At 49.1% G+C, this 26,500-nt stretch overlaps 1 protein-coding gene across 1 annotated transcript; it reads left to right on the top strand.

The window, feature by feature from the left end:
* The first annotated feature begins 553 nt into the window (after positions 1-553).
* VSX2 (visual system homeobox 2) lies at positions 554-22,095 on the top strand. The gene is made up of 5 exons (XM_066322306.1): positions 554-986; positions 2,123-2,207; positions 5,043-5,166; positions 20,264-20,444; positions 21,426-22,095. Exons 1-5 carry the CDS (start codon positions 554-556, stop codon positions 21,755-21,757), a joined length of 1,155 nt encoding a protein of 384 aa, XP_066178403.1. The 3' UTR covers positions 21,758-22,095.
* Positions 22,096-26,500: the final 4,405 nt, after the last annotated feature.

The following is a 26,500-nucleotide window of genomic DNA, read 5'->3' as shown; positions in this document are numbered from 1 at the left end:
CTCCAACATGCAAAGCTGCCAGCTCTGTATTTTTAAGGAACACTGCTCAGTTTTGATTCTTAGCTTACCTCCGAGGTCCCTAGTTTCTCTTTTGACCTCTTATTTATCTCAGAATATGGGATGAGCAAGACATCCAGAAAGCCCGTGCTTTCCCTACATGCGCATCTCTCCTCCAGGGCCGGTGCCCCACGCCGTGCGTGTTTATGAAAGCAGGGATGCCTCCATCCCTCCCTCCCTCCCTCCCTCCCTAACCCCACCTCCCCAGCACGGCTGGAGGCGAAGCGGGGCCGGGGCCTGCGGGGCCGGGCCGGCCCTTTTTGCGCAGGGGCGGGCGGCAGCCCCAGTCCGCCGGCGGGCACCGGCCCCAGCCCGCCGAGCAGCGGCCCCGCCGCCGCCGGTGCCGGCTTTTTGGCATCCCTAATCGCGGCTGGCCCCTGTGATTGGCTGCGCGGCTCTGACCCCGCTCGGGCTCCCGGCTGGGCGGATAAAAGGGGCCTGAGCCGGGGACTCCCAGGCATTCCCGGAGCGGGCACCAGGGACCGCCGGCCGCAGCATGACGGGCAAAGCGGGCGCGGCGCTGGCCCCCAGCCTGCCCGGCAAGCCCAAGCCCGACGGCGCGGCCCCCGCCGCCCCGCCGCTGCCTCCGCCGCCCCCCGCGGCTGGGGTCAAGTCCAACTCCGGGCCCACCCCTCCCCGCTGCACCGGCTTCGGCATCCAGGAGATCCTGGGCTTGAACAAGGAGCCGCCGTCACACCCTCGGGCCGCCCTGGACTCTCTGCCCGCCGGGCACCTGCTGGCGGCCCGCTCCGTACTCAGTCCCGCCGGGGTGGGCGGCGTGGGCATGGGGCTGCTGGGCGCCAGCGGCATCCCCGGCTTTTACACGCAGCCCACCTTCCTAGAGGTGCTCTCCGACCCCCAGAGCGTCCACCTGCAGCCCCTGGCGCGGGCCCCCGGGCAGCTGGACAGCAGCCAGACGGCCAGCTCAGGTAGGCACGTCCCCGGCCCCCGGAGGCCCGCCGCGCCCCGTCAGCGCCGCAGCCCGCACCCAGCAGCCGCCCGCACCCGGTGTCCCGGCGGGAGGCCACTTGCTCGGCGGCGGAAGGGAGATTTCGTTTCGAGCCCGAGAATAAGGAGAAGGGCGGGCGGGACCGTATTTTCCCCCGTCCGGGGCCGCGGCCGCGGTCTGATGGCGTGGCCCCGGACGCCCGGCCTAGGGATGCGCAGAGCCCCGTCGGAGCGACCCCCGCGACCCCGTGTCGTTGCCGGAGAATTAGGAGCCTTTCGGCATCCTTTTCCTAGACGGCAGCAGCCTCTCGCAACTCTGCCCGCAGGCCCCGTTCCGCGGCCGCTTCGGGTCCGCTCAGAGCTGCAGGCAGCAGCGCCGGACCCTGGCTCCGGGGGCAATCCCCGGCCTCCCTCCGGCAGCGGCGCCCGTCCCGGGCCGTGCCCGTCGCTCCCGCCCGCAGCACGGCCCGCAGAGCAGCCCGGGGCCGGGACCGGGCAGGTGGCGCGGCGCCGCGGACAGGAGTGGGACCGGAGCGCGCATCGAAATACGAGTCCCTGGTGCGTCCCCCGGTCGCTCCTGCCGGGCAAAGACGGCGGCGTCCTGCCCTTAACACCCCCGGGCCGTGGCATCCCCGCGGAGCCGGGCTCCTCCCGGGGCTTGTTTTTGCTGGTAGCTCCATAAACCTCAATTTCTTCCTCCCCGCTCGGGTGTTTCTGCGGCGCAGTCCGGGATCCCCGGGCTGGGGCAGGCACTCGCGGTTGCCCGGCCGCGGAGAGGGGGCTGCAGCTTTCCCGTTTTCCTACGGTTTTGTTGAGCTCGCCGGGCTCTGCGTTGTAGCGGCGAGGTAACAGCGGCCTCAGCAAACGACTCCGGTGGAGAGAGGCGAGAGCTAGAGGCCGGTCCCGGCACGGAGCCTTTCCTGGCTGGGGCGAATCGGCCCGAGCTGCCCGCAGCGGATCGGGAGCGGCCGGCGTCGGGCCCCGTCCGCGGCGCGATCGCAACGAAATCTTGGGCCAGAAGCGGCCGAGGGAGCGGAGCCGGCGGGCCCGGCCCTGCCCGGCAGGACTCTGGCGGGGAGCGAGCCCCAGCCCACAGCCGCTGCCTGTCTTTCCGCAGATTCCGAGGATGTCTCCTCCAGCGACCGGAAAATGTCCAAATCCTCCCTAAATCAGAGCAAGAAACGAAAGAAGAGGCGGCACAGGTAAGAAAGAGGCCACCCCGCCCGCTCCCGTCGCCGCAGTCCCCAGGGAAGCGGCCGCCGGCGAGTCCCGGCGGGGACAACCCGCTCCGGGCTGGAGCAAAATATTCCTCCCGGCCGCCGGAGCGTCCCGGCGCCCCTGCGATGGGTCCTTCCCTTTATTCTTAATTTCCAAAATAATCAGATATGGGGACGTGCCTATAGGGAGTGAGGGATTCGACCACAGGTGTCATTTTGTTTAATTTTTTTTTTTTTTTTTGTTTTCTGGCTGCAGATCCAGGTATCCCGAGCCGCAATCCCGAGCAGCCCAGGAGCTGCGGTGGAATGCGGATCGTCAGGGTTTGGAAGGGAAAATCATCAACCTGTCAGAAATAATAAAAGCCGTTTCCAGCTCCACATAACAGCAGTCTTAATACTGGCTGTCAGCAAGACAGAATTTCTGTCAATAATTTAAATATTTTATAACGTAAAAATAAAATTTTGCCCGTAGATTAAATAGTTGGGAATCAGAGACAGCTCGCAAAGAAGCTGAAGAAGGCTGGGAAACTGTTTAAGGAAACGAAGATCCACTTTGGATTTGGTTTCCTATAAGCACGGTCGGGGTAATAGACTTTGCCTGACTTCTCCCACAGTTAAAATGGAGTTGGTTTGTTTGCGCCTTTTAAACAATTAGAAACGAAAAATCCCGTGCTGGCTTCTGGCATTGCTGTGGCCAGAGCGCCAGGACAAAGGAAGGCCAAACACCATCCACTGAGCGTGATTTAGGAATAATTAAATCAATCCTGCCACGATGCAGGAAAGGTGGATTAAAAGACGCTCCAGTGAAAGCTTAGCAGGACACGGAGTGGAAGGAGACCGAGTATCCCAGGAGACATCCTGCTGTGAGTGCAACAGGAGGCTCGGTCTGGAGGGCTCGTGTCCAAACCCGAGCCCCCTTCCCAGGCAAATGTTCCCGGTTTGGGTGCTCTGGAGTAAGTAAGAGTTTATTTTCTTTATGCCCCATACAAAGCTGGGCGATAACACGGCTGGGACTGGCGTACAGGTCCCGATGCGGATGAGAAATAGGAAACGAAATTCAGATTTGTTTTGTTTTCGGTTCTAGACAGAAACAGACCTGCAGCGTTTGGCTGTAGTTGTGTATTCTGTGCTGAACAGTTAAGACCTCTAATTGTACCAAGGAAGGGCTGGAAGATGACTGGCCAATAGCCTGCAAATAGTCGCAGAATAGAAAGACCAAAAGGGGCAGTGGATTGTGAATTGTAAAAGGGACAGGCACTACCCGGGCATGAGCTAAAAAGGGAAAACTTCAGCTGAATGTCAGCAAAACCCTCCCGCTGGTGAGCCCGGACAGGCTTCTGCCCTCTTGTCGGGGAAAGGTGGAGGGGAATGGTTGAAATTTAAACTGGATCAAAATCGGAATAATTTTTTTTCTGTGGTCCCAGAGGGAGAAAATACACGATTCAGTGTACCTCTGCTGTCCCTAGAGTTCACAGATTTGTCAGAGTTGAAGAAAAACTGTTTGAAAAGAAAATGGATTTAAGAGTGAATTTAAAGAAGGGTCTGATTGCAGGCAGGTCCCTTGTATTTGCGTGCTGCTTTTGTTAGTAATATTATCGATCTGGTGAAATCCTTTTCATTCTGCATAGCAGAGAATATTTCTGATATTTTCTGTTTATGCTCTCTGGAATTGAAAGGCTTTTCTGAAACGTGTGTATTTTAGAAAAAGACTCTATTTCCTCTTTCATTCTGGGAGATATATGTTTCTTAGATTGACGGTAAATTTATATATTTACTTTACACAAGGACTGCAATTCGTTGTTGGGTTGAGGTTTTTTTTTTCTTTTGGTTTGGTTTTTTTTGGTTGAGGTTTTTTTGTTTTCTTTGGCTTTTTTGTTGCTTTTTTTCTTTTGTTTTTGTTTTGTTTTTTGTTTGGTTGGGGTTTTTTGTTTGGGGGATTTTTTTTTTTTTTTTAATTTGCCATTGCAGTATTGTTAGCTTTAATAAAAAAATAGCACTTTCTGTACTGGAGGAGTTGAAGGGTGGGAGTTTTAACCCTCAGGGAGTGGAAGTGGTCCGAGACTTCTCATCCATCTGCTAGAGAAGGGCTTTCATCTGTCTCGGCTTTCCAGCTGCTGGTTTTTCAATTTGGTTGTCCCAAACTGAGAACTGGCTGTGCAGAGGCAGGTTGGGCTGCTGCCTGCCCAGGGAAGTCCAGGAGGATTTCTAAAGGATAATGGGGTAATGCAAACTGGCAGGGAGCAGCTAACGAGATATTGGAGTGGAAGCAGCCAGGGTTAAGGCAGAGGAAGGGAGCTGGTCCTGACTCTCATGGGGAAGATCTGGTGAAAAGTGGTGGGTTAGGGTGGAGAAAACATTTGGAGAATTCGTCCAAAGACTGAAACTCAAGGTGAAGGATTATTTGCTCATGGAGTTTGAAGAGGCTAAGGACCAGCAGCTGAGAAAGACCTCAGCATCTCTCCAGACAGGGTGCTGAGGACACGCTGCTTCATCTCAGTGTGATGATCCTCACAAGAGGCAGCAGAGGCTAAGATCAGCTGCCATCGCTGCGGGTGCTTGCTGCTAGGGAGACACTGTCTCCAGAGACAAGTCCCTGAAAGGGAAGGTGATTTATAACTGTTAAAAATGCTGTCTTTTGGCATTTTCTGGTTCTCCTTTCACCCTGGCACTTGACCTTTTGTTCACAGAAACACAGGAGGTGGGGAAAAGCTATGCATTAACCAGTTACCCAGATTTCACTGTTTTCAGTGTCCATTTCTCTGACTCTTCGTCATCTCTGCTGGTTCTTGTGTTTTGATCAAAGAGTTTTACTCCCCTCAGGACAATCTTCACATCCTATCAACTGGAGGAGCTGGAAAAAGCCTTCAATGAGGCCCACTATCCTGACGTATATGCTAGAGAGATGTTGGCCATGAAAACAGAGTTGCCAGAAGACAGGATACAGGTAATCATATCTCTTGGACCCCTTTATTGTGCAGCTCTCATCCTTTTGTGAAGAAAATGTAGCAGCATGGGATGAGTGACATTTCTCTGAATAAACTTCCCCAGGCTGTCCACTCTCCTGCTTTTGATGGGTAGGCAGACAGATCAGATATTCTTGGCAGATTTGTATTTGGTGTTTGTATGTCGACATGTGCTGTGTGTGGTGTGTTGTACCAGTGATTTAGGATGTGTGTAACAGAGAGAATCCTAAATCAGAGAAGGACAACGGGCATGTAAAAAAATATGTCAGTGTTTCGAAGTCTTGGTAAAAGCAAGAAGAGAGCCTCCCAGAGACCATGTTTGAGTGGGCATTGCTGAAGGGAAAGAATTCATCTCTGCTCCTTTGGCCACAGAGGGATGCATGGGCAGCTAGTACAGCTGTGGGTAGGATGCAGTGTGGGAATGATGGGTGAGTGCAGTGAGATGTTTCCACCACATCTACACTTTGACTGTACTTGCCTCCTCAAGTGACGTTTCCCTTAAAGTTTCTGGGGATAATTTGTTGTTGTTGTTGTTAATCTGTTAAATTTTATTAAGTTAACAGCTTTTAACATGAAGTTTTTCACTGCATATCAGTCCTGTTGTGCTGCTGTGTGGAGGTAGAGCAAGGTTGTCTGGAATACCACTGCTGTGTGGTGAATACTCCAGCTGGGAGGAGCAGCCTGAGCTGCAGGGCTGGGCCAGGACCAGCCTTTGGCATGCATTACAGCCAGATAGCTGGAGAAGACTTTGCAGCTGCTGTTTAGTGTGGGAGGCACACTGGACAGAGTTCACATGATGGTCACGAGGGTGGGCTCCAGCAGCTTCTGTTGCCTCCCCTTACCCCATGGTTTTCTCCCATCAGGTTTCTACACAAGGCACAGGATTGTACTGGCCAAACCTTGAGCAGGTGGAGTTCTGGTCTGGCTGGAAGTTAACCTGTCCTAGTTCTCCACACAGTAGCAGTGGCTGCCTTCTGTGACTGGTGGTTAGTTATGATATTAGTTTCCACAAGAGATGTTGTCCTATGTGCCAGGCAGTGTTGGGAGGGTCCTGGTTTCCCTGGTTCCTCCTTCTGTTCATCCCTCATGCACGCCCAGCACACACCAAGCTGCGTCTTGAGCTTCTGCTCTTTCTTTGCTGAGGACATGGCCCAGGAGGCTGCTCCCGTGTGGGTTTGGAATGTAGATCAGAGGGCACTTAGCAGGATCATACTGATGCTGGAAGCTGCTGCAGTATCACCCTGTGCTGGGATAGGAAGATCCTCTGAAATAGAAGTGTAGCCCTTTAACCGTCTGTCCTGAGCCCCCCTCACCACCCTTATTCTTGTGCTCAATCAAAAATGACATTTTTATAAAAACAGCTAATGCTTCTTATCCCATTGACCTGCTGATCTAAGAGCTTGTAGATAACTTGGGTGCTAACAGGATTTCCACCAGTCTTCAGAAATAATGGCCCATCATCTCAAATCCTACCTGATGTATTAGGATTTTGCTCGGAGAAACAAGCCCTGATGCTCTGCCTTTAGAAGGAGTGAAATGGATGAACGGTCACTTCTCCACTTGTGATCCTATAGGACATCAAATCAAGAGAGGAGAGCCTATTGGGAGTTTATTGTTGCCTACAGCCACCATTTGGTGCTGGGTTGGAAGGAAGATCCTTTGATTTCCCATAAAGGACCTTTTCGAGGAAGAGGTTCATCTGGTGGCACAGTGTATGTTGAATTCCTGAGGCCCCATTTCTCTGGCCAGAGCTGAGAGCATTCACTCTGTGTGAGGTGGAGTGAGGTGTTGTGGCAGATAGTGTAGAGCTGACACAGCTTGTGTGGCTTCAGCACCTGGAGTGCTGTTCTGGTGCTGAGTGTTTTAACTGATGTGGAAATGAAATAGTGGGTAAAGTATCTTAGCTGCCACTTACTTGTCTGTTCTGTCATTCTGCAGTTGGCTAATGAACAACTGCCTACTCTTCCTGTATAGGAGGAATACTGTCACCCCTCTGCTCTTGAGATCAGATTAGACTTTGACAGTAGAAGCACCCCAATGTGTGGCTGTTCTGAGCATCAGGTGTAACTAATGGCATGTGCATTCCAGAAAGAAGTGATGGTGAATAACAGTTCTCATTATTTCCCCACGAAAGGGAAGCAACAGAATTTCTGTAGCATTTGTTCAGCACCTTGCCAGGGTAAGCATCAGGCTCACATAGGAGTCCTGAGCACCACTGTTCTTTCCAACAGGTCTGCATCTGATTGTCCCTTACCACACATTCTATGAAGTTTCCTTGTCTGTATTTTGTGTGTGTGACAAGCCATGGCAAGGTGATTCCCAACTTTGATTGTACTTCTTGATATTTTACCTCATATTCCTTCTCAACTTTGGATCTTTTTGTTACGGGCCTAATTCTTTCCCCCGGTTATGAAGTTCACACTCTATAAATAAATATTAGGTATTTCTTCTCCTGGCTGTCACTTTGGGTTTTTCTCATTGCTTAAGCATAGTGCAAAGATCCTGGAGATAAGGGACCACATCCTATAGCTGCATGCTGGGTTTGTTCACACCAGTTCAGCTGGACTTGGTCCCTTGCAGAAATAGCCTTGGATTAGCACTGGTCTGCTTGCTTCCTTATTTATTTCTATTTATCTAATTCAGTCACTTCAAACTTCTGTTAGACAGATTTTATTTTATGCTCAGGATTTTCCCTTCAGTGGTCTGGTTTTCATATGGAATTTTGTTAACTTCGGCTAACAAAGTCAACAAAATATAATAACATAATTGTAATAACAGCCCTACCAGCTCTGACAGTGGCAAGAGGTGGATGCTACACAGGGCAGCTATCTGGTGATACTGAGTACTTTGTCAGTCTCCTGAGATTTTGAATGCATGTGAATATCTTAATATCCCATGGCAAGAAGTTCTGCAGCAGAACTGCATGAGTAAATCTTGCTTTGAATCTCTTAGCATAATTTAATGCCCTTTGGAAGAGATAGCTTACAATGAATCTTTACTCTCACTTTCATAATATTTATAATTTCACATAGTTGCATGTTTTTTTTTTTCCTTGCATGAGTTTCCAGCTGTCTGGGGGTGTTTTATACTTTCGCATTTTCATTGTAGCTTGTGGTTCCTCTCATCTTTCAGCAATGTTCTCTCCCTCTTGTAGGTCATTAATGAAAGTGTTTCCTAATACTGTTGTGAGCATCACATGTTGTGGACTTCTACAGCATTTCATGTGGTTTCCTATTGGATCCTCACCTAAGACTGATATCTACCCCTTATTTTCATTCATGGGATTATTTCTCAGGAGAGATTAGTCAAAGAGAAAGTAAATCACCTATGAAATTTGATGTGAAAGTGAAATTCAAAGAGGGCGATTGAAAGGATGATATATAGGAACTGTTTGCAGGTAAAACCTTCAGCAGAACACGACAAATAGCTGTCAGAGGCCAAAAAAGTTACTGGTTTAAGAGAACATTGAATCCAGGAAAAAAATATTCAAACTCTCCATTTAAAGAGAAGATGAAAGTGTATTTTTTTTTCCAGGCAGACACACACTCTGTGTGTTTACTCCCACACTGAGCTGGCTGCTCCTGAAAGGAAAATGAGCATCCTCCCATTGGGTTGCATGAGAAAATAATTTTTTTCATAGTGAGATACTATGCACAAGTCAGATCAGATGTCACTGTGGCTATTTTGCAAAAGGCTTGAAAAAGACCTCATTAATCAATGTATTTGAAAGAATGTTCATAGGAGTTGAAGTGCCAGTATTGGAATAAACCCAGACTGTTCTGTAAAATCCAAGGGAGGTAAGTAGATTCCTGTGGGGAAGTATATCCTTAATAAACATCATGAAGTATTAAAATTTTCCTGAGGCTGACAAATGCTGCAACATCTGACTTAAATTGCTGTTTCTCATAACAAATCTCTTAAGTGAAATGTGTAGATTTTAGATAAGTTAATCCCTATTGAATTTATTAATACATAACAGTTCCAAACTTTAAACTGAGTAGTTAGAATATTAAAGTTCAGTAACAGTTTGATTTGGGGATTATTGAAATGATTGTGTATGTTTGTCCTTAAAGTATGTCTCCTACTGATCAAACAAATTGATTAATCAGTATTTCAAAAAAATAAGATCCTGACTGCTATTGTAGGGACATTAGAGTCACCTTTTAAGGGAAGTAATCAATTAAAAAAGGTAATAAAACTGCTAAAAATTGTCAGTTCTTGTTAAAAGATCATATGGTAATTACTGGATGACGAATTTGGGGACAAATGAAATTGCTCACCTAAGCAAAAGGAATCCCAAGAAGAGGCTGGTGCTGTGTGCAGAGCAGGGATTGTCTGTGCATCCAGCAGCCTTTGTCAGGCAGCTAAGAGGCCAGTTTTGGCTAAAACCAAAACAAGGTCAACTAAATCTCTAGCTGAAAAAGTATTGGTTTAGCTATCAGATCATTTCGGTATCACTGTGAAGCTCTTTAGGATTGAACAGGGATGGAGGAACCAGGAGGAGTAATCATTTAGAGAGAAGCAAGTAGTATTTTGCAAGGACAGAAGCTTACCTTCCTTCAGCTTTGCAAAAAAGGTTCTCTGTTTGGAGATGAACATAATTTGACAAGGCCTAAGGAACCAGTACTGCACTGAGTGGGAGCTCAGGAGCAAACCCAGAGAGTCCCCTCAAGAAACATGATGGGAAGCATGAAGGAAAGTTAGTTTCATGCAGCTTTAGCAGCCCTGGTTTCTTCCTCTCCTGCCAGCTTTTCCTGCCTGCTGCAGAGTGCTGAGGTGTAGTCTGAATCCCATGGTGTAAGTATGGAATGCTGTGATTGCTCCTTGCAGCTGGTGACCTTTCCTGAATGTGTGCCTGGAATGGCCAGCAAAGCATTGCTTAGAGCTGCAGGAAGTGGTGGTGTTGGATTTTCTGAGCTTATCACCATTACTCTAAGAAGTGAGGACCTCTCTTGTTAAAATTTTGGGTGACTGTCACACACAGAACAGAGAAAGGCCAGCATAAGGCACACTGCCAGGGGGTTCCAGCTGTGTCATACAGCACATTCACAGGGACCACGTAGCTGGAAGGAAATTACCAGAGTGGTTAGGGTTGTTGGAGGTAGATTACCAAGGTGAAGGACAAGCCAAAAGTGTTGCTGTTGTGTGAGCCAAATATTTCAAATATATATATGTTTTAAAAGTCCTGCAGGCAGTTAATGATGAAATAGAGTTGAGCAGCTGGTAATGGCTACCTTTGCCAATAGTTCATGAGCACTGGGGCAAGCCATGACTGTGTGATACCAGAGAAGTGTCATAAACTTCCCCTACGCTTCTAGAAATGTGGGAAGTATACAAGTGAGAGTAATAAAACTAATCAAACTTAGTGGCTTACTGAGAATATCACTATGAGTTTTTCTCATGGCATATGGTGCATCTCTGCCTCCATGTCTTTAATTGGTGTGTTAGGAGTTCATCCACTTTTCTGCCTCTTCAATAACATGCTTGTTTAGTTGATCTAAATTCATATTCATTTCCATTTTTCAATTAAGAGTTGTTTAATTTGGCCCTTTCTCTAATGGATTGTTTTCATTACCCTTTATCTATGGCCTGTTTTCAGCCCATGTGCTAGAACTTCGTTTACAAGTTAATTACCAGAGCTGCAAACAGAGGGGCTGGGTGATGGGCAAGAGCAGGGACCCAGGCAAGGCTTTCCAAAGGGATTCCTGTCTGAAAAGTCTTACACTGCATGCTTTTGGACAGAGAAGGAAAACGTGGCAGGAGAAAAGGAGGAAAATGGAGGGCTGGGAATGACACTTCAGCGTATTGAAGTGGGAACTCTCCTGCTTGCTGCTAGACCATGCAGATTGCCTCCTTATCTTGTGGGATTTTTACCCTGCTACTGCTGGGGCTGTTAGATGCAGTTTAAAAAGGTATTTTTAGTGCAGAGGTGGAGGTATAGAGTTATTAATATTTTCTTTACCTAGTTAATGCTTTACCCCTCTATTTCAGTCCCTGAGTTGCTTTAGCCACTGATGAATTTTCTAAAGGGGACAGAAAAACAAATAAACCCAAACTGGCCTGTTCTTGCCTTCTGCTCAGTTCTTGCAAGATGTTTATGGCTGTCCTGGGATAAGGGACTGTGAATTTGATGTGCTTCTCCATAGTATTGGGAAGGAAACAAGGCTCTTTACAGTGACTCTGCTTGTTCTCCCCATGGTTTGGAGACACTATCAGCAAGGATCTGACACCTTCAAGCATTGGGCCACACCAGTTCCCTGTGAGAGGTGGGCAACAAAACATGCTGAAGTCCATTTCTGTGGAGTGCCTTGGCAAAGGCTTTCCCCATCATGTCCAAGAGAATCAGGAATGGCCCTGCAGGGATGATGCCAGGCTGTGGCAACTCTTCCCTGCATTCATCTCCTCATTTTCTTAATAACAGTAGTTTAAGGCTAACACTTCTCTGAGTTAGCTTAAGCATTGCAGTTCCTTGATCACTTCAGCTCTTCTGTAAATACTGTCTCAAATCCCTGTGCTGGGAACACTTGTATTCACTTCTTCACTTAAGGATGAACTTTTTTTTCTCACTTCTGATCTCACTGTAGTTTTTACAACTGACTTTAAAAATAATTTCACAACAGATTTTTAAAAAATCCCAGAAATTCCAGTAGTTAATTCCTCTCCAGCATTATGATGCTTGGCAGAGGGAACAGCTGACTATTGCATTCATGTTTTCCTTTAATGACCCTTTATTACAAAGTTTTCCTCCTTTCCTGACTTTGAATAGAGATTTTTCTAACAGTTCAATAACAGAGGCACTTTAGACACTCAGTTAATTTACTCTCCCCTTTATTTCTTAATGGATCTATTTCTCTCTGTAGTGTTTTTCTTTTACCTTGATAGATCTCAACAAGTTCTTCTGATTCTTCTCTGGAAGCACAAACCTGCTCTCCTTTTCATTGCCCTTCTCTGTGGGTATTTTGTGAGCCAGGTTTTGCCCAGGCACTGTAGAGCAGACATACCAAGAACCTCCACATGCATGAGGCTGGCAGGTCTTTCTGTGGAGCAGAAAAGAGGAACTGAGCTGGACAACAAACTGTTTCTACAGTATCTTACAGCAAAGATGCCTTCCAGAGTCTGTGAAAAAGCATCAGGTGCTCTTCTGTCTACCCTGAGCGTTGCTGTCCTGGGAGCAGCAGCCAGAGGTGTTTAGTTTAGGACCTGCCTGGTGTGAGAAGCACACTTTGCTCCCCACTTTCTCTCTCAGCAGGTATCTGGTTGGCTCCCAAATATCTGAGCAAAGGCAGAGCAGAAACCAAGGCTGCCACATTATTAGAGCATTCAGCTGCAGCTTTCTCTTCAAAATTGTAGCAGGGGAATGCAAGCCAAGCATTGCTTGTACCTGGTCACCTTTCTGTGAGTTATATAAAAATGCTCATGCCATGCATGTTGCACATTCATAAACACAGAGGTGATGTCCCTTCTGTGGCCTAGAAGTAACTAGTGACTGACTCTGCCTGGCTGCTGTAGCAGACCTGCCACAATGTGGATAAGCAGCAGCAGCTTTCCAGGCAGGGGTAGCTGGTGCCTGTGGTGTTCAGGCAGGCCAGCACACACAGGCTGCCCACCCCATACCTCTGGGGGGCTCTGGTTCACCTGCAGCTTCGGGATCCACATGGAAAAATGCTTTCTCACCGTGCTACCCTTTCCTTCCTAAAGACACTGCTTGGCTCACCCACAGGGAGGGCTGAACTGTGAGTGCTGTTGAGAAGTAACTTCTTGGAAGGATCTAGCCATCCCATCCATGTGAGCATGCTTGATAAATAACCTGTGCCAGACACTGCTCACAGCCAGATGTGCCAGTGAGGTCTATTCCAAGACAACTTGCTTTATGTCCATCACATCTTTCTGATATCTCTGGGTCCCTTCACTGCCAGCCTTCCAACTCAAAGTGCCCCATGGCTGTCACTACAAATCACTTTGTTATTTGTTTGATATTTGATTGGACCAACTTCTTCAGCTTATATGTTGACCATGGATCAGATCAAGGCTCAGTGCCTAAGTGACAGCTAAGGGAGGGTCCCAGCCTGAGACTCCTGGGGCTGTGCTGGTGAGCTCAGATGTGCTGTCCTGGTGCCAGCAGCATCCCTGGGCAGCTCTGCAGGTCACACCATCAGCTGTGCTGTGCCCGAGCTGGTGCTGTCGGCTGCAGGCATCAGCAGCACAGCAGAAGCCAGAGCCTGGAGCATCAGTTTTCTGGAGCTGGAAGATGTCATGTGAAAACCTCTGGAGTTGGGAATTACCCAAAGAAGGTGAAGGGTACACAGAGCTGAAGAACAAGTAGAGCCAGGAGCAGACACGTGGTAGGAGTGCTGAAAGCTCACCCAAGCTGGTGCATGGAAACTGATTGCATCTTACAGCATCTTATAAAATTTCATGTTTGTATAGATATATTCCAGCTGATGCTTCAATGCTTCAAGGATGCAGTGCACTGGTGAGCATGTGCTGTACTCCTTGAGGACTTTACAGACTGTCGCCATGCATGTATGGGTGGGCTTGAGTGTTATCCCAGGGAGCAGAGGGCACCAGTAGTACTACAGACACCATCTCTCACTGGTGCACAGCCTCTGGTGCCTGTGTTTTTTTCTCTGGAGAAGTGCACCTTTGCCCTTTGCTCAGTGTCTGCTGATGAAGGGCAGGGCACCATGGAGCTGACAGTGGCATTCAGGGGGCAGTCCCAGAGCACAGGCAGTGCTCCACAGCCTCAGAGGAATGCTGGCATCCCATGGTGTGATTTCAGGGCCCGTTGAAAAGCATCACGAAGGGGATGTGACGTTTCTCCTCGGACTGTCTCAACTCACCTTCTCTAGCATGAAAGTGATAATGGTGTGTGTCCCTGCATGATTACAGAGGGCATTACATACAATGTTTATGAAGATCTGTGCTAAGGTTTTCTCTGTGCTGGAGGACCTGCAGAGCAGTGTTAGTGGGGAAAAAGGCAAAATGAAATAATTCAGGCAAGATAGCAGCTTGGTTAATGGAGTCAGGTACTGTGATCCCCTAAAGGATGGATGTGCACTATCACCATTTGTGACAATGACAGATGTCTCCCTGGGTTTGAGTGGATTAGGACGATGACTGCACTCTCATGAGCTTTCCTGTGACTATCATGCTTCTATGACCCTGATGTTTTCCTTGTTTTTCACTCGGCATGTTAGGAAAAGAGGAATTTAGGTGCTGATCTGCCAGGTCCCAGCATATGGGAGCCCTTACTGTAGTGCCAGCTGAGGTACTGGTCAGCTGGAATTCCAGTGTGGCCGTGGTGGAGTCAGTATCTCAGAGATGCATTTTCTGTGCAGCTGTGATTCACAGGCTGAGTGTGTGCTGAACCCACTGATCTCACACACTGACCCTGCACATCATGTGCCCACTTGTTTTTCTTTGGGGAAGATGAAGCTCTTTGCTTTTGAAAGGTTTACAAGAAGTGGGAAAACATGTTGCCACACGAGGCCAGGTGAAAACCCCAGATTTAGCAGTTTAAGACATATTTCCAGGTCAAGTGGGATTTTATAGCTTTGGTTGCATAAGTCAGATAAATTGCAACAAACAGTTATTCTTGGCCCATGTAGTGCTTTTAGGAGCAGGATTCAGAGACAGGCCCAGCCTGCAGGGCTGGTGGCATGGTAAAATCATGTATGTTTTTGCTAGGTGCTGTTTAAGCCTGTATTCAGTGAATGCCCCATTACTCTTTTAGCTTAGAGGAGACCCAAACTTGGATGCGCCATCATGTCTTCACTCAAGAGGGATGAGTGCTGTTTCACAGCTCATCTTCCATCTCTGGCAGCCCCTGTTAGCCAAGTGAGCTGGACACTACTCCAGCTATTGTCAGGAAGGGTTCTTACTATGTTGTACATATGAATTGCTCTTTCAAAAGTGAGTTCAGCAAGCTCTTTTCCAGTGTTTAGCAAGAAGAGGGATGATGAGTCCTGCAATCAGCCATGCAGCCCGTGTGCAACTTTTACTGCTCTCATTTAACTTCATAACCACTTTACACCAGCCATAGAAAGTGATGCCACCATAAACAGTACCAATAACTTTGATGTTACATTTGAAAAGACAGCAATAAACTGTTCCCAGGCTTACACAAGTGGCGCAGTCTCCACCAGCAGTCAGGAAGTTTTTCTGTAGTGATTGGTAAAAGGGAGGGATTTGAGGAAGCCCCAGGGCACAGTCAGACCTCATGGCAGTCCTTTATATAGCCCCAGTATACTTTATACACCCCATACTCATGGGTATGGGTGGGGACACGCTCCAAGCAAGATAAGAGACCGTTCTTTACAGTGTTCACATCTTCAGATTGAACCCAGCCTGGGCCACAGGTGCTGTCTGATATGAGGACGAGGACATCACTGTTTTTTTCAGTGGAGGTTTTTGCTTTGACCACTGTCATTGTTAAGTCTTGGGTTGGAGAGGGAGGAGATAGAAAGGGAGGACGTGTAGTTGTCAGGAGAAACTGGGTACTGAGATGGCAGCAGGGCCCTGGATGTGGAGGGCAGCTGGAGGTTTTGTCTGGTCTGCAGCTCGATCCCCCCCAAAGTGCTTCAAGTGGGGAGGTGACAAAGAACATCCACCTGTCTGTCATGTCCATGTGCATCTCTCAGCGTCACTCTGGGGGTCTTGGGATTTTCCCCTTCTCTTTAGGTGCTGTTTTGCCAACAGCTGTGTGCAGCTGCTCCCTGCAGCCTGGCAAAGGCATGTGCTGGAGTGTCGGTGTGTCCGTGTCGGTGTGTCCCCAGGTGCAGACGTGCATCTGCCCATGGCCATCTAGTGGACACTCGTGCTGCTCTGGGCTGGGACCTCGCTCCTGGAAACGCCCCTGCTGGAATGCTCTATCAAAGGCAGGATGAATGATTTGCTGAAGCAAAATTTCGCCCTTATCAAGCCTGGAATTTTACTTTAATAGATGAAGAATGCTTGGGCAGGGAATTTTTTTTTTTTTTTATATTAATAAGAAAAGGTATTCCAATATCAATTCTCCTGTCTTTGTACCCTAGCTTGGAAAGCAGCAGCCAAAAAAATGAGTGTTACCAGTGGAAAATTTTAGGTTGAAACAAAACAGAAACAATACCCAGGAACACCTTAGATGTTTTAAAATATCCCTTTGCTAATTCAGGTTTCTGAATTATGGCCAACCTCAGGGAGATTTCTCTCTTTAGCAGGCAATGTTTCAGGCACTGATTAGGTAAACAAACTAATATGATGAATGTGGATAACAAGGATGTGTCAAGTCTCAAGTCTCCTTGCAAAATGAGAGATTTCTCTTCCTACAATTTGCTCTTCTGCATCATCAATAATCTGAAGAAATATCAGTTGTCATTTGTGATTCAGAGGAGGAAACTGTCGAGATTATCATTGCCAGTCTTGATTCCAAAACTCCCACTCCAAAACTGTTGCAACCCTGTAGTCAAGTACAGAATGCCTGGACTTTTGTTGCTTTGGGCAGTGGGCGCTGGAGGTGAGAATTAGGTGATGATTAAAGTTAGAAACATTCCCATTTATAAGTCTTTGCAATACTGCAGGATAAACCTATCCACTTTTCTCCGTTGTCCATTTAGGACAGGCTTCCTGGAAGAAGCTTTCCAGCTTTCACAAAGGGTGTTTGTGTGAAAATTAAGAGGTGTGAAACTTCTTGGGGTGTAATACACTGGTCAAAAAGACGCTTCTGCACATCACATCGTGACAGCTTTGCACAAACGTGTGATATGCTTCAGTCTAAAATTAATCAGGTTTCACCACTGCCCATGACATGTGGAAGCAGAAACACAGTCTTTTCACCATACCCTGGGCTGTGCAACAGAGAACCAGATGAAAACAAGTGAGAAGGAAGGTGCACAGTACAGAGCAAGATCAGTAAAGCATTTCACAAAGCTGAGCCAATCCACCTCTAGGGTGGGAAGGGGCAAGAGGAAATGTGGACAAACCTCAACATTGTCTGAAGCAGACCAAATCTTACAGAGTCAGAGGAAGCTGTAGAGTAGATATCTCCAAGCAAGGACAATAAGCAGCCAAAGAATACCAAAACCATAAGAGACGTGTAAGGTGAGCAAAGTTTAAGGGTGAAACCCTTCCCTGGAAAAACGACATGCCAGTAATAAATAACTGCATATTTGGATGTTGTGACTGATGAACCAACACAGCTGAAAATACCTCTGAATGACTAAACTCACCGTGTAATTCAGCTCAGAATCAAGGCATGTGAAAATTTTGGTAACACATCGATAAATTTGAAGAAATCACTGACATCTTCTTGTAAATGAAAGCCCCACTGATGGAGCCATCTGAATGAGGACAAAATCATGAAAACAGGACATAGGGGACAATCCTGCTGATCTGAAATGGTGTGAGGGCTGCCAGTGCCATGCTGGAACTCGTCACTCAGTGTTCCTCGAAATGAGCTTGTGACAGCAATGCTTGACTGGGATCTGATCCCAGCAATACTCAGTATTGAGCACCATTGGTTTCATTTAATTTCAAGCCTCGATGAAGATATGGTTCCTGGTATTAAAGTAAGATGGTCAGCCTTCCTGATTTCTGTTCTGCTAAATATTCCGGGATTTCAAACTTTCATTCTTCCTAATCAAAACCAAGAGGAAATTCCCATCAAATGACAAAAAATGGTTTTGGAAATCTCAGAAGGATCTTACTGAGATGTTGATGCAATTTTGATTTTCTCATTTGGCTTTAAAGCATAGATTTTGCATGTCTTAGGCAGCTGAGATTAAAATACAGCGTTCAGAAGAAAGCTATAGATAATTTTGATTACACTTCCACTGGCTGGACACAATTTTTCCTGTGTGATTGAATCAGCATTTTTTGATTGAAGATTTTCTACCAGCCCTAGTCAAAATTGGTCTGCCAGCTGGCAAAGCTTCTGCTGCCTCCAGTATTTGCATAACACTGCCATGGAAAAGGGGATGCTCCAGGGTAGCAGGTTTAGTGGCAGTGGGCAGTGCTGGGGCAGGCTGAGACCTGGCCAGAGAAGAGGAGCATGAGGCATGCAGGAATATGATCGGGGTATCAAGGCAAGAGGGAAGAGAAATGGCAAGTGGTAAAAGCATCAGTAAAGAGGCACCTGCAGCTCTGCACCCTGTGCTCTGGGAATTGGGAGGATTGCACGACCTGGAGTGAGACCCTCTGCCAGCATCCTGCTCACTGCACAGCCAGGCAAACCCACGTTTCACACGGGCATGGAGGAGAGGGCAAAGAGAGGAAGCTCTGCATTCCTGAGGGTCTTTGCTTAGGCCCTGGAGGATTTGTAACCACCCGCAGTCCAGGGGTTACAGATTGGCAGTATGAAAGTGTAAATCAGACTGTTTATCATGCAGAGGAGGTGACATGTGGTGAAGCAGCCTCCTTCCTTTGCCTGGTAACATCCTCTCTGACATGCACAGAGTGTCTTCTGCTGGGAGAAGCTGGGATCACAGCCAGTGGGACCACCACCCCACCCATTCCACAGAGCAGTGTGGGGGAGCAGGCTGGCTGGGCTCCTGGGAATGGCCAGCAGTGGCTGTCATGGATGCTAGCAAGCACCCACCTGCCTACCCTGCAGCTCTGTCCCTACCATAAGGTTTCAGTGCTGGGCAGTTCTTCTCTACACAGGTAGAAGAGATGCTGTTTATTGCCACCTGAGCGATATCACTCTGTGGCATCTGTCCTATGGTCCCCATGGCAGAGCTGGGGGACTGGCAGAGGACCCCCAGTGCTCCCCACTGCAGCTGGAGCTCCCCCACAGCTACCAGTAGTGGGGACAAGAGAGGGTTAAGCTGTCAGCTCTGTAATGTTAAACAGGTGTCAAAGGCACCTCCATATATCTGCAGATTGAAATCAAATTCTTTGCAGTATAAAAAGATAAATTACCCAGGCGATTCCCGCCTCATCCCACTCATCAGGCCAGCGCCAGACGGCAAGCAATTTTTTTTTTTAATGTGCTAACGACCTAATCAAGCAATCAAGTCGGAGAAGATTGCAGAGTGACCCCGAGCATCCATCTGCCTGCGAGACCCCGACATTCATTTCCATTCTGCCGTGTACTTTCCGGGAAAGGGAGGGGAAAAAAAAATAGAAAAGAAAAAAAAAATCCTAAACAAATTAACACCCAATTTTCTGTCAGTCTAATTAGTTAAATGAGGAGGTGTTTGGGGTGTCCGCGGGGAGGGAGGGACTGCCTCTCAGAGAGGGGCCTGGTAACTCCACGGCATTAATTAGCGCAGGTCAATGGCGTGGTTCCCCGGGGACCAGCTGCTTTAATTTCCCGTGATATTTCAGTGCCTGAGGCCTATCGATTCAAACTGAAATTAACTTATTTTTCAATCAGGCCTGGGCTGCCCCTGGGGCTGACTCTTCCTTTGCCTCCTTCTGAATAGACCTCAAGCAATTTTTCATCTAAAGCTGATGCCTCTGCTTGGGGGAGAAAGGGAGGGGAGCCGGGGAGGGAGGAGGGCGAGGGAGACAAGAGGAATGGAAATCAGAGAGAGAGCACTAATAGATTTCTGCGAGTATCACCCCCTCCCTGCCACTGCTGCCCGCCTCTCTGCTCACTGCCCCCCAGGTCACAGCTCAGAGATTATTCTGCCAATTTTCTGAGAAGATGAGGGGTTTTTCAAACTGGGAATTCAGGGCAAAGCGCACAGAGCAGCTTCCCCCTTCTTCCGAGCATCCGCGCCCATCGCAGCCCTCCCTGCAGGCACGGCTGCCTGCAGCCCTGTACTGCGGCTCAGACACACAAATAATAAAAGAGATTCCCAGACATGAGAGCCAAAAGCCACCAGAAAAAAGATGTTGCAATGGCAAATTAATTACATCCTGTGGAGAGGGATGGGACCTGCTTTCACACTTGGTCCTCACCACTCCTTCAGGGGAGGGAGGGAGAGATAACCAATGTCTTCTACATGGGGGAAGAGGTTGTATTGCCTTTGGGATAAACATCACCCATCTGCTTTCATCGTGCTGCAGAAGTACATGCATGTTCCCACATGGGAGAGGGTCTGGCATGCCTTCTCCATGCACAAACCCCATGTCCCTCCTTGTCGCCTGCTCCAGGTTTGGTTCCAGAACCGTCGGGCCAAGTGGCGGAAGAGGGAGAAGTGCTGGGGCAGGAGCAGTGTGATGGCTGAGTACGGGCTCTACGGTGCCATGGTGCGTCACTCCATCCCGCTGCCTGAATCCATCCTCAAGTCTGCCAAGGATGGCATCATGGAGTCCTGTGCCCCTTGGCTCCTGGGTAAGAGAGCAGCCAACCTCATGGGGAATGGCAAATGGGTGGAGGCAGGGGCATGCAAGGAAGAAAGCAGTCATGCTGAAAATAGGTGAAGGGCAGCAGGGCAAGGTCCCCCCATCCTGGATGCCTCCATTAAACCCCTGTCAATATGGTTTATTACTCATCCCAAATTCCTTCTGGACCTTGGATCATGATGTGCAAAATCTGTCTGGGAGACAAATTTGCCCACATGTTCAGGCTGGTGCTAACCTTCACTTCCCATGGCTCAAGCATCCTTCATGCCCAGCTCGGGAGCAGAGGCTCCAATCGTTGGCCAAGGCAGGAGGTCATGCCAGTCTCACTCCTCCAGTCCTGTGATGCTGGATAGGGTGCTAGGACTCCCAAATGCTCTGGCTTTGCCCAAGTTTCACTTGGTTTTCTATGCAGACATGGAGGTAGCCGCTACCCTGTCACACTCCTGCTCTTTGCTTCCCTCTTTCTGACCTTCCAGGCTGGTTCTGCCCCAAAATTAGTGTCTGGCATCTTGAAAATGGGCTGTCCTGTCCTTCTGTCTGTGTGAAACAGAGAGAGGCAGAAAGGTGGTTGTGGTTTGATACAGAGATAGAAATATCTCTCCAAATGAGGGATCTCCGTCCCCAGCCTCGGTGAAGCTCAGGCAACTATGCTGCTGTCTGAGACCCTCATCTCCATGCAGGAACAAGTTAGCTTCAGGTTCACATCAGAGAAATGAAGGGGAGAGTAATTATAGACCTTTGGGACCAGCTGCAGCCCACAGATGCTGGGCTGCCCCAGCAGGCAGCTGCCTTGCCTGGGCTGCCCTCGCGTGGGGGCCAGAGCGAGTGGCTCGCCGTGACTGCTGTGTGAAGCGAGGGTTTCTGCTTTTCCTTAATTCTGGCCTCTCTTTATCTTTGCTGTTTTCAGTTCAAGATGGCTTTCCCATGCCCAGGCGCTTTTCTAAACCCGAATACCAACAATTCTTTTTAGGGATGCACAAAAAGTCTCTGGAGGCAGCGGCTGAGGCGGGGAGGAAGACAGAGGTGGAGCGCCAGGCCCTGCCCAAGCTTGACAAAGGTGACAAAGAAGAAAGGGGTCCTGATCCCAAAACCACCATTTCCCAGGAGGAACTGAGAGAAAACAGCATTGCTGCCCTCAGGGCCAAAGCTCAGGAGCACAGCACCAAAGTCCTGGGGACCATTGCCGGGGACACCCCAGCCCCAGGCAGGAAGCCGGAGACGGGGGAGGAGGCGGCAGCGGCAGAAGATGAGAGACAGACGGAGAAGTTGAACTCATCACAGAAGGAGGAGAAGTTGATCTAGGGGGAAAAGAGGTGGCAGAAGCCAGCCCCGACAGACACTGTGTCCTCTGGGGGCCACATTCCCCCTTGGACTGCCAGGTGTCCCTGGCCACCCCTGCCAGCGAGAGGGGCCCTGGTCTCTGTGTTTGGGGCTGCCTGGCTGGGGTGCCCACTGCCTGCTGCCCTTGAGCATACCCCTGCCCCTCGCTCCTCCACCCCACCAGGCCTTCCTCACCCCCTCCACCCATTCCTTTTGGGGTACTGGGATGTGTCACATCATCACCCCCACCAATGACACTAAGGTTCTGGTCCCTTCAGGCTCACGACTGGCTCTGGGGGTTTCTCCTTCTGCTGCAGCCCCAAACCCCATTTGCCATACTGAAGCAAGCCTGCTCCCTGCTGCCATGCCTCTCCTTGGTGCACATCTCTGCCCACAGCTGCCCAGGGCCCTTCTCCTTGTGTCCTGTCCCACTGTGCCCCAGGCAGACACACCACCTTCTGGCATCACCTCTGCCTGTGGCCCAGGCTGCAGCAGAACAAGCCCATGGCACTGCTTGCATGAAATGATGACCATCCATCTAGGGTGGTTTGCACCTTCCACCCATCTCTCCCTGCCCAGCACCGAGTTCTGCTGGGAAAGGACTACAGCTTAAGAGAAGTTACGTTTTGCCTCTCTTTGGCAGGGAGAGGCAGGTTTAGCCCACAGGCACGACACCCTGGTCCCACCTGGCACCCTGAGCTGACCCCAGCCCATTTCGCTGGCTCCTGCAGGGCTGGGCAATTGGGTCAGACTCTGCCCTGAACACCAAAACCCTACACCCCTGCAGAGGGGGCGAATGGTGAATTTATTTATTGAATACATTATTCCAGGTGAGACAACATCCACCACCTAATGTATTTATTGAATTAAATTTGTCCAGCTCACCCTCTGAGTGTTAAAGGGAATGACAGCCATGCACATCCACCCTAATACACCCTATAACATGTACATACATCCCATAGGAGCACATGCAGATCCACGCAGCCAAACTCACTCCATGGTACCATCACCTTCCCATCCCAGTAAAGCACTATTCCTCCTCCGAAAGCCATAGGACAGTGACTTCCAGGTGACCCTTTCTGTCCTGCTTTCAGCTGTGAGCACCCTTCCCCAGAACTACTGATTTTTCTTCCATCAGAGGGTTAAGTCCAGTCATCCAACCCCTGTTTGTCTTTGTCGCCCGACCGTTGGACGTGTTAGATGATAGCCCATGGAGTGTAAATAATGTATATACAGTGAGAAAATAATTCAGTATTGAGGTGTTTGAGATATGGAGCTGTAACAACTTCTAGTCATCCAGCATCTGTGATTTATGTGCCATTTTCTGTAAAGATATGAAGAAGAATAAAACTAAACAGGAATACTGTGTATGAGTCCAGTCACCAATGTTCAGGAGGACGAGTTCAGCCAAAGCTGAGAGGGAGATGGATGTCATGTAGCCAGAGAGAGGTAAGAGATCCAAAGCAGCCCAGAGGTATCTGCACTTTCCTCCCCACCGAGGCACAGAGGAGATGGGGCTTGAGTCTCTCTCTGAAGTGAAATACAAAACTGAAAGAGGAGTGCTTGCACTTGGAGCAGAAATTACAGCACACAACTGGTGAGGGAACAAGCCCCTTCAGCATCCAGAGCAGCCCTGGTGCTTTGGGCCATCCCATATTCATGTGCCCTGGTGTTAGGGAGTCAGACAGGCCTCCAGGCAGGCTCAGCCTCCGCCAGGAACAGGTTTTAGGGCCCTGATGGCCTGAGGAAGCAGCCAGACACTATCAAGTGCAGGGGAGCTGGTTGAGAGGGAAGGGCAGCCACGGGATTTCCAGCAAGGTGAGCTCCAATTTGAGAGCAATGGAAGCCTATTCTGGGTTACCAGGTGTAGTGGGTTTAGTGCTGGCCAAACGCCAATGACCCACTAGAATTATTTACCCATTTCCTGATGAGAGAGATGGATTAGGAGGAGGCTAAAACAGGCTCAAAACTCTAAAGCATTTAAAGAAAACTCTAATAACAGACTTAAAAGACAAGTAATAAGAAAATAAGGATAAACCTTCAGAACAGTTCTCCTCCCCCCACACCCTCTTTTCTTACCCACTGACAATGTAAAGAGACAAAATCTGGGACTTTCAGTCAGTTTACCACCTCTAAAATAGTCTTTCTTCAGTTCTCTTAGGGAGACGAGTCTCTCTTGCCATGCCATGGAGACTTCTCCACAAGAAACAGTTCTCTCATGGTTTTTAATTTCTACAAATAGCAGCCACCTGGAAATCTGCAATTGTGAAGTCCCTCCCATCTCTTGCAGCCTTCCAACAGCTGCATTCATGGGCCATGTCAACTTATGGGGTACTATTTTAAGGATGAGCTGTTCTAGCACAAAAGCAAAAGTTCTTTTCATCCATCTCTGGGACCAGAGGTTTTCTTCTTTCTATTCCTGGGGCAAGGTTTGTCATCTCCCTCTGTTCAAGACTCTCATTGGATCACAGCTGAGCAACACCTGCTTACTTCAACCCTGGTGCCTCTGCTCGCAGCTGTGGTTACAATGCTGCATCCTCTCAAGGCATTCCATGAATTACAGTGAAAAAACAAAGTCTGATATAGCAAACATATTTTCACCATAGCTTACAAAAGAATTTCAGCTCAAGACTAAGGCATCTCCTCAATCCCCTCCCATCTAGATCTCATCACTGACCTCAATGTGCCTTGTTGTTTTCACTACGTGTTTTCACCCTTTCCTTTTCCTGATTCAGGAGGGAATTGGTGTTCATAGGCTCATTTGTTCTCAAGCTTTATCAGTTGAAACAGTTTTTATTAACAGTTCAGATTAACAGTTTAAAGAAAACTGCCACACTCAGAAGGTTCATCTCATCCAGGCTCTGCACCAGAGCAATTGCTCGCCGTGCCTCTTGCTGCTGGTTACGTGATCTCTGCTGACACGGTGCAAGCCATGTTGGCTGCCGGCTCCACTCACTGCTTTTCTTCAGAGCAGAGTGCCAAAAACAAGGAAAGCTGCTGCTAGTACTGTTTTTGTAGTTTTGTCAGCAGTGTGGCTGGCTAGAAGTGGCTAAACAAAGTCCACTGTGAGCCATGCTGAGACAGCCCCAGCTGCCTGCTGCTGTACCAGTTGCATCAATTTCAGCCACAAAGCCACATGTGTATGAGTCCACTCCTGGTCCGGGATGGCAGCAGCCACTCCTGCCTCTGGCCACTCCTGGCACTGGTCCCAGCCACATGGTTGCTTCCAGTGCTGGGATGGCCCCCAGCAGTGTGCGCCAATGGCAAAAAAGGACCATCAGGCTCTGCTGGGAAGAGGCCCCAGCCATCCCACTGGGATGGGGCCTGGTGGGCTTCCCGGGAAGAGACCAGTGCTGCAGCAGAGCTGGTGAGGCCTGCCCTGTTACCTGTTCAAAGGCCTGAAGCCAGAAGAGCTTTTCCCGGGCCTTTGCTCGATTTTAAAGGCGCTTTACCGCAGAGGCGTGTTCAACTCTTTTTAAGTGGTTTAACTGGGTGTCAATCTTCAAAACTAGCCAGCTGATTGGCTCTCCAAACTCGCCAGCTGATTGGATCTTCAAACTCGCCCGCTGATTGGCTGCACCAGGTCCCCACAGGGAACCGCCCCTGAGCTGAGTCCCCCAACTGAACACCAGACTTCGTTAAACCACAACACCGGTTAAAGAATTACCTGCCCTGCTAGGAGAATCTGGGAATGGTCTGGTGGGAAAACCTAATGTCTTCCAGGGACAGGAAGAATGCTGAGGCAGAGCAGATGTGCACAGGACATAAGAGACTTGTGCAACAGTGAGGCTGCTTGGGCCTGACTGTGTGGAGGGGCTGTAAGCCCAAAGGACTGTGTTTCCCCAGGAGGACAGTGCCCTTGTAGGTTCCCACCAAGCTCGGGGCAGCTTTGACACAAAACTGGTGTGTGGTCTGGGAGGAGTGCACCTGATGGGAAACAGTGTCTGTCTCCTACACTGGTGTCCAGCCTGTTCACCAAACATACCAGCTCCAGAGATTGTGAGTACTTGCCTTTTTCTGCTCTTCTCTTGTGCCCCCTAGGAAGAGAAGGATATTTGGTCAATGACATTACAGAGTCCTCCAAATTCTACCTTAAAAAAACCTATCTATATAGGGCCTGAAGGAAAGGAAGGCCGGATAAAAAACTCTGTTTGGAGGCAGGGAGGCAGCTGAGCTCTGCTACAATAGGTGGTGGGAGGTCTCAGTGTGAGGAAATGGGCTGCAGTGCTTCATGCCAAACCACCCCCAGCTGCTCCACCATGGCCTCATGAAGTGCTCCCAGCCCAGCTGGTGGCACCGACAGTCTGTAGTGCTTGGGAGGAGGCAGAGAGCCCAGCCCAACCTGCCACAGGGGGCAGCTCTGACAGCTACCCAGCAGTAAGGTGGGCTGGGATGCAATATCCTCCTCCTGCAGCTGACAGCCATGTGAGAGAAACCTTCCCTGGCTCACCACAGCCTAGTACTCTGCTGGAAGTGGGCATTAATTCTGGGAAGGGGATAGTCCTGTCACTCGTGACTAGCATGGGGGTGGCCCTAAGTTCACCTTAGGGACCTGCCCCAAGGTGCCTTTGTGGCCAGCAGAGGACTGGGGTTGCTGTGGCAAGGGAGGAGATGGTGAGGCTAGTGGGGATGAAACAGTGCAGCCCTAGCAGAGAAGGAGGCTGTTGGAGCCTGGCCCAGGCACCTTGGCCCCTAGGAGAGCCCAGGCACACGTTTACCCTGGCT

Source organism: Sylvia atricapilla, chromosome 6 (assembly GCF_009819655.1).
Source record: "Sylvia atricapilla isolate bSylAtr1 chromosome 6, bSylAtr1.pri, whole genome shotgun sequence".
Classification (NCBI taxonomy): Eukaryota; Metazoa; Chordata; class Aves; order Passeriformes; family Sylviidae; genus Sylvia; species Sylvia atricapilla.
This window is presented reverse-complemented; position numbering and strand designations above follow the sequence as displayed.